Here is an 11,315-nt window from a genome sequence, read left to right as displayed (position 1 = left end):
TTAAGACCAATGGATAAGAACAGAAAATCCAGAAATAAAAACAGCAGAAAGGAAGACAACTGATCTTTGAGAAAGGCCAAAAATGCATCAAATGAGAAGCAGATCCCATTTTTAACAAATGGTGCTGAAAAAACTGGATATCAACCTGCAGAAGAATGAAGCAAGACTCTTACCTCACCCCATACACAAGGACAAATTCAAGGTGGATCACAGACCTCGAGGTAAGACCTCAAACTATCGGGATCATCAGTGAAAAACATGAGGACAAAGCTAAGAATCTCTGCACCAGGAATACGTGAGCCATCAGTAATAATTAAGGACACACACACCCAGCAGAGGGTAACAATAGACATGTGGGACATAATAAAGATAAAACATTTGTGTGTCTCGAAAGACCTCATCAAGAAAATAATAACAAAGCCTACAGACTGGGCAAAGATACTTGGTAATGACATGTCAAACAGAGGTCTTATTACTAAAATATACAGAACTCTGCAACCTTACAACAAGAATAAAAACCAAAAACGAATAGCCCACTGAGGAGGTGGGCAAGAGACTTGAACTGAAGATTCACAAAGGAGGAACCCAGAATGGCCAATAGACATGAGAAAATGTTCCCAATCATTAGCCATCCGGGAAATGCAAATCACAGCAATCGTAAGATGCCCCCCAACACCCAGAAAAAATAGCCCGCTATTCAAAAACAGAAAGCAACAAATGTTGGAGGGGTGGTGGTGAGATAGGAACTCTCATTCACTGATCTCATAGATATGTATAACCACTGTGGAAAGCAATTTGGCAATACCTAGAATCGATGGAAATCAAGTTATCTTATGGCATAGCAATTCCACTACTGGGCATATCATATACCCAGAAGAACCAGACATCTGCATGCCAGTGTTCATCGCTGTGGAGTTCATGTTTGCAAAGAATTGGAAACAGCGTAAATTTCCCTCGATAGACAAAATAGAGTGGAAAAAAAAACAACTCTGGTATATATACACAGTGAAGTACTACGCATCCCTAAAAAACACTTACGAAAACATGTAGCACCTTGTCATGTGGAAAGAGTTGGAGGATATTATGTGAATGAAGTTAGCCAAGCACAAAAAGACAAGTACAGTGTGAGTCACTGATGTAAGTTCAAACAGCAGAGCAGGCATAGGAGAAAATGTACATATCACACAGTTTCCGGGCTGAGGACCAGATACTCTGGCAAAAGCCAGACCAAACCCAATGATGCATACATCATTCCAAAAAAAGAAAGAAAAAAGATGCAGACAGCACCTGTGCTGAAAGACATCTCCTCACCCCTACCCCCCACCCCATGCCTTTACAGCCCAGAGGGGTGGGGGGTAGGGGAAAGAAGGCAATTGGGGTATGGTGTGCCAAGCCTTGAGGACAATATTCCTGCTCAGAGCAGCTCTTTCACAGAGAGGACTGACTGCAGGGCTGGCTTTAGCTGGAGACATGATGTCCCCGCCCTAGAGGACAGCACTACAGAGGACAGCACTGAAGATACAGTTTGGGAGTGTGGCCCATCTGACCTGCCCACATGGGGGCAAACCAAGCGGGAAGTGCAACAGACCAACAATGGGAGCAAAGCCACAAAGTCCCTGAGGAATCCTGGTTTTACAAACTCTCACTCTGGGGGTGGTCAGTGCTTGGCACCTCATCTGAACTGGTTGGGGAATATCCACAAGGGGGCCCACACTGAAAGTCTAAAGGTGTAACGGTGGCAGGCGGGGCTCTAGACCACTCCATGCTTGACTGCAGGAAGATCAATGGGGTCTTCTAGAAGGCCCACCCGTTGGTCACAAATGGTGAGGACTAAAAGGGTATTAAGTGTTGTTAAGTAAGTGGGTCCTAGGATATGGATCTCTGAAAGAAAAGGAGATTTGACTGATGGATTATAACAGGGCCTGCTCACTATTTAACAGAGAGATAGTCCTTTAATCGGGGTCAGGACGACAATTAGACTGGGAACTATTTGTATGGCTTCTCGCTTTTTCTTTTTCTTTTGGTGTCTATCAATTTATGAGGCAGGATAAGCAACCCCAAGGAGTCAGCAACAGGACCGACAGTCCGGGAGTGGTGGGGCGCATGGGAGGGGAGCGATGAACCAATAACTACAAGGACGGGGGAATAGCAAGTGATCTCAAATTGACAGTGAGGAGGGTGTAGTGTTCCTGATCGTGTTTGAGCCGTTGAAATGTATCCAAGAGGAATTACTGAGTGGTGAATGATGGGTAAACATGATAGTGGAGCAGGAGGAAAGAAGTAAAAATTATATATGTATATGTATAAATATGTATGTATTCTTTGTCTATATGTGTGTCTGTAAATACAACAAGGAAGCAGATGGATGGCCTTTGGGCCTCTACTTAAATCTTACCTCAGTACAAGAACGGTTTATTCTAATAATGTGGCAAAGTATGATTCTCACCTCCCCGACATGATCACTAAAGACAAAATGAGTACATAAGAAAATGTGAAGAACGCTGATGGTGCCCAGCTATTAAAAGATATAGTATCTGGGGTCTTAAAGGCTTGAAGTTAAACAAGTGGCCATCTAGCAGGGAAGCAACAAAACCCACATGGAAGATGCACACCAACCTGTGTGATGATAAGATGTCGACAGGAATAGGTAACAGAATTTCAAAAACAAGCAATCAAATATATGTGAAGGAGCATAGACAAAGTGGAGACCCAAAATCCATCTGTAAGATAATTAGACACTCCCTCACAAAAGGGCCACAAGGAAGAGATGATATACCCAGGGATGATATATCCAAGGATGATATATACCATTGATAAACACATAACTATTCTTTAGTTCGTTAATGTTTCCTCCCCTTACTATTATGGTCCTAGTTTTACCTCATTAAAATTAAGTCATTCCATGCATGAAATTCAAGGTAGATAAATCCTTCGGAAATTGTAACGGAAATAATGATTCCCTGAGGATTTGGGAAGGGGGTGACGGGACCGATAGCAATGATGACCGTATAACCCCACTCGAGGGGAACGAACAAAAGAATTGGAGGTGAATAGGTACATTGGATGGCATAAGATATGGCACCAAATAATATTAATAATATATAATAATAAGGGCTTCTGTTGGGTGGGGATAAAGGGGATCTGGTACCAAAGAGTTCAAGAAGAAAGAAAATGTTTTGAAACCAATGGTGGCAGCAGTTGTACAGTTATGCTTGATCTAATTTAATTATGGATTGTTAGGCTCTGTGAGAATCAACTTGATGGTGGTGGGTTGGGTTTGGTTTGTTGTTGTTGTGTGACATTACTCTTCCATCTCACTTGGCCATCTTGTGTATGTGGAAAGACAGTTCCAAATCTTTCTCTTGTATGCCATATAGTTTGCCTCTGACTGAAACAGAATTTTCAGTCCCAAAATGCCAGTTTTTAAAAACCAGTACCATACACCAAAAAACAAGTCCGATGGTGGTGCCAGGTTTCTTAGATGTGATGAAAAACTATGATCTTTGATCTCCACAGGTTCAGGAGAACCCAGATAACTGGGTTTTCTGTCCTCCAGAGGCTAAAACAGAGTTTGGCTGAACACTGAGGCCAAAGCTGAATTTCAGTGCCTCTTTAATGTTTGCAAGAGGTACCATGTCCCTTCATATTAGCAGGAAAAATACAATGAGCAAGAGCATGACCAGGCAACTCACAGAAGAAATAAGCACAAATAGTGAATAAAAAATCCTCGGCCTCAGTGAGCATCAAGTTCAATTCCGTTATAGCAATGAAGTTTATTTTTGTCCTGTTCGCTTGGCAGAAAATTGAACAATTGGCAAAGTAGTGTCTGTGAGAATGTCCAGAAACTAGGTAAATGGCACATCCTTTTCTTGAAAGACAATTTAGCATTGTTAACCGAAAGTTGAAAATGCACACCTCTTAGTCCAACACTGCCACTTGGAGCCATCTATTTTCCAAAAGTTCTCAAGCATGTGCACAGGACACGTGCAAGTCTATCATGCTGATAATCATAGCAGCAAGGAATCACATTAACCGAGACAAAGAAGGTGATCTTGTTATTGTTGTAATAAGCTAGAACTATATGTGGTGGTGGAATGTGCAGTCAATTTGATTCCAACGCATGGAAATATCTGTGTGTGAGGGAGGGGGGAAAAGAACTGATACCAAAGGTTCAAATAGAAAGAAAATGTTTTGAAAATGAAGATGGCAACATATGTACCAATGTGCTTGATACAATTTATAGATTGTTATAAGAGCTGTAAGAGCCCCTAACAAAATGATTTATTTAAAAATAATTATATATATCTGTGTATGTATACATACAAATATTCATGTGCATATACACACAACCACACACATACTGAGACTCAGTCTCCAGCCAATCATGGGAGTGGCATAGGACTGAGCAGTGTTCTGTTTCAATTTGCATGAGTCACCACAAGATAGGTTCATAGTCAACAACAATGTGTACTGACTTAAGCAATTGCTTTTTTAAAGAGGAAAATGCAAGTTTTAGGAGTGCCTGTCATATGAATCATACTTTAAATTATTTATTTTTTTAATGAAAAGATCATTTTATTGGGGGCTCTCCACACGTCATTCATATCAGGTGTATGTTACCATCTTTATTTTCTGGACATTTACTTTCTATCAAGCCCTGGTATCAGCTCCTCTTTGTGCTCCTCCCCCCTTCTACCCTCATAACCCCTTGATAAATTATAAATTATTATTATTTTCATATCTTACACCGACCGCTGTCTCCCTTCCCCCACAGTTTCTGTTGTTTGTCTCCTGGTTGGGGATTGAGGGGTTATGTGTTCATCAGTAGAGTCCCCCTTCCTCCTCTCCTCTTCCCGCCTTCCCCCTACCCTTCTGGTATCGCTACTCCCATTCCTGTTCCTGGATTCCGTGTGTTATGAGCTTTTATCTCTTATCTGTACCTGTGCACATGCTCCGGTCTAGCCCGAAATGAAAGGCAGGACTGGGGTCATGATAGTGGTGGGTGAGAATGCCTCAAAGAACCATCAGTGTTTCATCAGTGCTTTACTGTGCCCAGGTTGACTCATGCCTTCCTTGTGACCATTCTGTGAGGGGACGTCTCATTGTCTACAGGTGGCTTTTGAGTCTCTGCTTCAATCCCCCTGATTCTCAACAATATGTTTTGTTTCTTTGTTTGGGGCCTTCTGATACCTGTTACCAGGTCCCAACCGACACCTCATGAGTGCACAGTCTGGTGTGCTTCTTCTCTGTGGGCCTGTTGCTTCTCTGCTGGATGGCCGCTTGTTTAACTTCAAGCCTTTAAGACTGCAAATGCTTTATCTTTTGGTAGCCGGGCACCATCAGCATTCTTCACCACATTTGCTTATGTACCCATTTTGTCTTCAGTTGTGCCAAGAGGGTGAGCATCACAGAATGCCAGGTTGTTAGAACAAAGTGCTTTTTCATTGAGGGGGGTATGAGCAGAGGCCCAAAGTCTGGCCACGACCTCGGTGTATTGCCATATAAATATATGTACTTAGACCAATACCTCTATTTTTATAACTAAACGTATTTACACACCTATGCTTATACCTCTATCCATAACTTTGCTTCCTAGATCATTCCTCTTTCCTTTTACCTTCCTCCTGCCCTATCATCACACTTGCCCTAGACTGATGATCCCGGAGGAATGTAGGGGGAGAAGGAGGCGGGGGAAGGGAGCGGTGAGCAAACAATGCCATAGACAGGGGAACAACTAGGGAATTAAAATTAACGACAAGAAGAACTTAGCGATCCTGGGGGTTTGGAGCAACAGTGTTCTAGCTCAGGGAAATTACTAAATAATTTTCAAAGGAAAAAATTATGGAAGCAAACCATTAATGGTAGTAACATCAAGATTAAAGGGGTGGAGAGATACAGTTGTTTGGAGGTGGAAGGTAATGTTTTCACTCATACATACTTCTTTATTATTTGAACTTATTATATGTTATTAATAACTAGCTAGTTGTTGTCATCCAGTCATTCCCAACTCAAAAAATTCTACTCCACACACATGAGGATCCAAGAGGTGCCATGAATTGTCATCATCTATTACTTTGGGGGGTTTTAAAAAAAGACTTAAATAAATAAAACCGGGCCAGCCCAAATCACGGCAGAAGCATTACATACAAGAAACAAAAATATGTTGGCCCTTTCTCATCGCGGCATGAGACTCACAGGCGTGGTGGCCAGCCAAAAGGCGGCTGTAGAGGCTCATGGTCTGGGGCAATGGCATTATATAAACCGTATATGCCAATAATAAAATATTACATGTTTTTCAAAGACCAGAGAAAGAAGCTGTCCGAATCACTGATTGCTAATAATACACAGCTAGAGGACTAACTTAGGTGATTGAAGCCCTTTGTGGGGCTAGTGCTCTTGCCTTAGGGGGTAACTGCTATTTGTTGCCATTGTTTTGCATTTGTGCCCCACTTACTGGTTCTGTGTTCTGCTGTCCACTCATCCATACTGTCAACTTGGAGGGACACGGATGAAGTTAGGGTGCACGAGGGCGGGAACTGGAATCAATAGCCCTGTTTCTACCTATAAAAGAAGCTGAAACCTAGTGCGGGCTCAATAAAGACTTGCTGAATGGATCCATGTTTGGCTCCGGTCTAGTGGGGAAAATGGATAGGGAAACACACCATTTGAAGGGGTGTTATGGGACGAGAGGGAAAGAGAGGGCATTATAGACTGGTGCAATGATGGAAGTATAACAGTTCAACAGATGAGGCTCTTAAGACTCCTGGGGAACCTATAGAGCATGTGCTGGTGTTTGAACTGAATGTTGAAAAGCCGAGAAGCCTGGCTTTGTAAAGATGTGGGAGCAGTCTGTCTCCCAGGCAGGGATGCAGCTGAGCAAAGGCACAGCGTCCGAAGAGAACGGGGCTTATTAAAGAAAGCACAAGTCCTCCTGGAGTGATTCAAGCGTGGGTGAAGGTGGCTGGAAGGAGGGGTGCATCACACGAGACTCACGGAGCTATGCAGAGAAGTTTGAGTCTCACCTGAAGAGACCTCTTTCCAGGAGACGAAGCAGGGTTGTATTTTTATAAGATACACACGGTGCTTCATGCTCAAACAGCAGCTGAAAACTTTCTGTGCTCCACAAGGCTCCACTGCATTTGATTCTTAAGACAGCCGAGAAATATGGGCACTGTTCTATTGTCTCCAGTTTGTGGTTGAAGAAACTGAGGCACAGAAAGGCTAACAATTTGCCAAAGGTGATTTGGGGGAGCTGAGATGCAATCCCAGCCATTGGGACTCCATAGTCCATGTTCACTCTCTTGTAGTCTTTCCTCAAAAGCATGTATTTCTCTCGCTCTGTGTTTGTTTGAAACTACCTTATGTGTCACAAAAGAATGTAAGTCTGTTTTTATTCCACTTTTCCTCCGTTGGTAACCACTTCAGACCAGTGCTTACATCTGTTGGGTAAGGAATCTGGAGGGTGTTTAAGGCTGAACATGTATTTGTTTTTTCTGTGGGAAAAAAAATCAAGGAAGAAAATGGCCTTGTAATTTCTTCCACCCACCAACCAACCAAGGTAGAATGGCGTTGGTCCTTGCAAGTAGAATGCCCAGCCGTCCGCCTGCCTCATGCCCACTCCCTCGGCGCCTGCTCCCCTCCCACCTTTCCGGAGGACCGCAAGGCAGATGCTCATCTGGGGCTCGAACCTGAGTGAACCAGCCGAAAGCTTCTTGAATTCTGGTTACACTGGGCACGTGGTTGAATTTTGGTTTCTGCACGTTGGTGATTGCAACGAATAGGTAGAGAGGCAACAGTTGCAAAACCTACAGATCTATTTTTTGTGATACAAGTAAATATAAGAAACGCCTCTCTTTAGGATCACGGTAAGATGCTCACCGCAAGCCTGAGACAATGAAGTAAAGGTCCCAAAGGTCTGATTGTCATCCCCTCAGCGACGGCTTGCCCGAAAGGTGTGATTTCAAGTTGAGGAGGTCTGAGACGGTCCCAGCAGACTGGCCTCAAGTTACAAGTGGTAGGAGGACACGGACACACTTCCTGGGCCTTTGCCTTTTCTTTATTTAAGAAATAATGGAACTTTCCTGCAACTTTTTGAAGCATGGGGGGGAGCCAGGGGAGGGGAGATGACTTTTTTTTAAATTTGTCATTTACCAGTTTTACTTTCCCCTTTTGCTTGTTTCTTATCTGCCGCCTCTTAACCACCACACTCTCCACACCCAAACCTGGGAAAGCTAGAATTAGAGACAGAGGGAAATTAGAGGCGCGATCTGGGATCTGTGAGAGCCGGAGTGGCTTGTCCATTTATGTTGCTTCACTTTTCATTCAACAGGGTTTCTCTCTGGGGAGGGACCGGTCTCCCAAGCAACCTGTGAACACGGTGCCTCTTAAACCTTTTCCCCTCTCCGCCCCCTCCTTTCACCTGACACGTTTGCCACACTGGCAAGCACTTCCAGAAACATCTGAGTTTGAATTAATTTTTGGTCTTTGTGTGTTCAGAAACCTTATCCTGTTGACCGTGTGTGTGTGTGTGTGTGTGTGTGTGTGTGTGTGTGTGTGTGTCTGACTCCTATTTAAATTATACAACCCCATATTGGGTCGAGGCCCACTGTTGAAGGAGCTTTGGCTCCGCGCCCCACTCCACCCCTCACTCTGCTTTGAGCAAGTAACTTATCCTCCTGAACTTTTACTTTTCTCGTGTGTCAACTCCCACAGAGGTTTGAATAGTTCGTGTGTTAACGTTTGAGAATGTGGTAAAGCAATTGAGTGCTAGATTTTAATGATCTATCAGTGTTTTTGCATTGAGTTAGTTTATGTGGATTCTGATATTCCCCAGTAATTTTGAGGAAGATGCATCCTGTCTCTCCAGCAGCTGCTGCAGGATTGTGTTCAGCGGAGGCTCAGAACATTTCCACCGAGCAGGAGTGAGGAGCGTATGTGCGCCTCAAAAATAGATGGGAACATTTGGTTTTCAGCGTCACATATATAAATATAAAACCGGAGGACCTGTAATAGTAAAGCTTCATATCAGCTGCCCTGGTGGCTTATATGTTGGGCTACTAACCACAAGTTCAGCAGTTCAAAACTACCAGCCGCTCCACAGGAGAAAAAGGAAGCGTTCTACTCCCGTAATGAGTTGAAGTCTTGGACAGCCAGGTGGGCAGCCCCACCCTGTCCCATAGGTGGCTGTGAGTCTGAATTGATTTCGATGGCGGTGAGTTTGGTCTGAGTGAGTTTGCCATCAAGTCCTTTCCAGCTCACAGCAGCCCATGTGTGTCAGGATAGGACTGCTGCAGAAGTGGACAGCCGGGCATTTCTTCTGTGGGGCTTCTGGGCGCAGTGCATGAGCAGCCAAACACGTTAACTGTTTGCACCACCCTTGGACTCTAGTTCCTTGCCAGCAGTGAACTTCAAAAAGCCTTTGAGGGGAAAAAAATCCCATTACTTTTCATTTCCTTTTTTCCAGTAACTTTTTGAACAACCCCCCCCCCTCTTATGTCCCATGGGCTCTCTACCAAGGACCCCCAGAGCTGCCTTCCCCCACTCCTCTGCAGCACTTTCTAGGCTAGATGCATACTTCAGCCCAAAGGGGGCGGGCAGAGGAAAGGAATGTGAGACTTGGCAGGAAGTGTGATGAGGTATCTGCCTTAGCAAAGGTAGGTGACTCTTCTGGCAGGGGCTCAGCGATGGTGGTAATCAGCCCCGCTTCAAACAACCCCTCCACTCCCTAGACCCTCTGCTCCATCGCCTCCACAGGAACAGGAAGGAGGAAGGCTGGTGTTGACTGACAGTGGACTCTGCTTCCCTTTCAGCGGACCCTCTGGTAGGCAGCATCGCCACGCAGTACATGACCAACAGAGCGGAGCACGACCGGATGGCCAGACAGTGGACCAAGCGGTACGCCACCTAGGGGCCCGCTGCACCTCCCCGCCGGACCTGTGCAAGCACATTCACCAAGTGCATCAAGAGCCCTGCCTCCCTCCCAGCCTCGTTCTTATTTTGAATAGCTTTGAACCGTTCTGTGATGGTATGTTCTCCATCCCCCGCCTACTTACTCCTCCCCTCCCGGTGATGCCTTTTTTGTTGTTTTTCGGTTTCTTAACTTGAAAGATTTGAATTTGTTTGTTTGTTTTCCCCACCTCCAAATGGATGGAAACTTCTGTTTTCAGTACACACAAAAAAAGTTGTACCTGTAATAGTAAAAGCTTTCTTAGAAAGCTTTGTATTACTGTGTGGTTTTCTTTGGGTTTTGTTGTTGTTTCGGTTTTGGTTTGGTTTTTCCCTTGTTGGTTTCTTTTTCCTTTGACGCAATCTTTGGGAATTCTCGTTTCTACTTCGATGTAGTGCTTAGGTTAATTTTTTGTACTGAAGTCTCTCTTGGTGGGTGCATGCTACTGGGAACAAGTTTTTGTACAAAAGCTTAAATCAGAATCACTGTGCATTACTGAGACTCTGTTTGTCACGAGCCTTCCTTCTGTCCCCCACGCAGAAGACTGTTGGATTGAACAAAATAATATGTATTTTGATTTACTTCAAGTGCTTGTAAATTTCTTAGGGACCCATCACGTTTGACTGTGGATCAGTTGATGTACACTTGTATTATGAAAGCACTCAATAAATCACTGTGGCGGATACCTGTGGGTTCACTTTGTGCCCTGGTGACCTGGCTTGGCTAACTCAATCACATGTTAAAGGGCACGTTGGTTTTCTGTTTGTTAAATCGCAAGCCTCTACTATTTCTTTGCAGTTGCATTGATTGGAGTATGGAATTTCTGCAGACCTGTAACTAGCCTACTGGCTTCATGGTTGGTTCGGTAGTTAGCTGTGCTTTCGCATATGTCCTTTCGCATATCGGCTGGACAGGGATTTCTCACAGGCAACCTTTCTCAGTGAAACCTTTCTCTCCTCACCAGTCACACAAGGCAACTCCAAAAATAACCTTCCAGGGAAAGTGAAGTCTGGCCCACTCATTGTGTCCACCCACAGCGCATGCACTTCTCTCTTCCTTTTCTCTGAAATTGCGATGATGATACGCGCCAAGTTCTGCTTTGTCTTGTTTCGGTACAATCTGAATGGCAGAAGTAACCCTAACGGTACCAGTTGTGGTCAAGACGCTTAGGCCCTCTGGCTGTGGCCTGCAGGCTATTTCAGGCATGCAGCTGTGGGAAGCAGCGGAAATATGTGGGTGATAAAGTGTGAAAAACACAGCGGCCATCTGATGGATATATCGGGTGTGAGAACCAGGCACACTGGGAACTCCTGCCTCCACCAATTAGTCTCCTTGAAGGAGCCATTAACATCTATACTGCTAAATAGTA

The 11,315-nt window shown here is 44.3% G+C and overlaps 1 protein-coding gene across 1 annotated transcript in view; it reads left to right on the top strand.

Annotated features, from left to right (window-relative positions):
* UBE2E2 (ubiquitin conjugating enzyme E2 E2) overlaps positions 1-10,631 on the top strand; it is a 343,460-nt gene extending 332,829 nt beyond the window's left edge. Inside the window, exon 6 of the mRNA XM_030887671.2 lies at positions 9,810-10,631. Coding sequence (XP_030743531.2) covers positions 9,810-9,907 — 98 coding nt within the window. The 3' untranslated portion in view covers positions 9,908-10,631. The remainder of the gene's footprint in view (positions 1-9,809) is intronic.
* Positions 10,632-11,315: the final 684 nt, after the last annotated feature.

Source organism: Echinops telfairi, unplaced genomic scaffold (assembly GCF_000313985.2).
Source record: "Echinops telfairi isolate 266 unplaced genomic scaffold, ASM31398v2 ScPeMD7_7420;HRSCAF=8458, whole genome shotgun sequence".
Classification (NCBI taxonomy): domain Eukaryota; kingdom Metazoa; phylum Chordata; class Mammalia; order Afrosoricida; family Tenrecidae; genus Echinops; species Echinops telfairi.
Note: the sequence above shows the minus strand (reverse complement) of the source record. Positions and strands in the feature narration are given on the sequence as shown.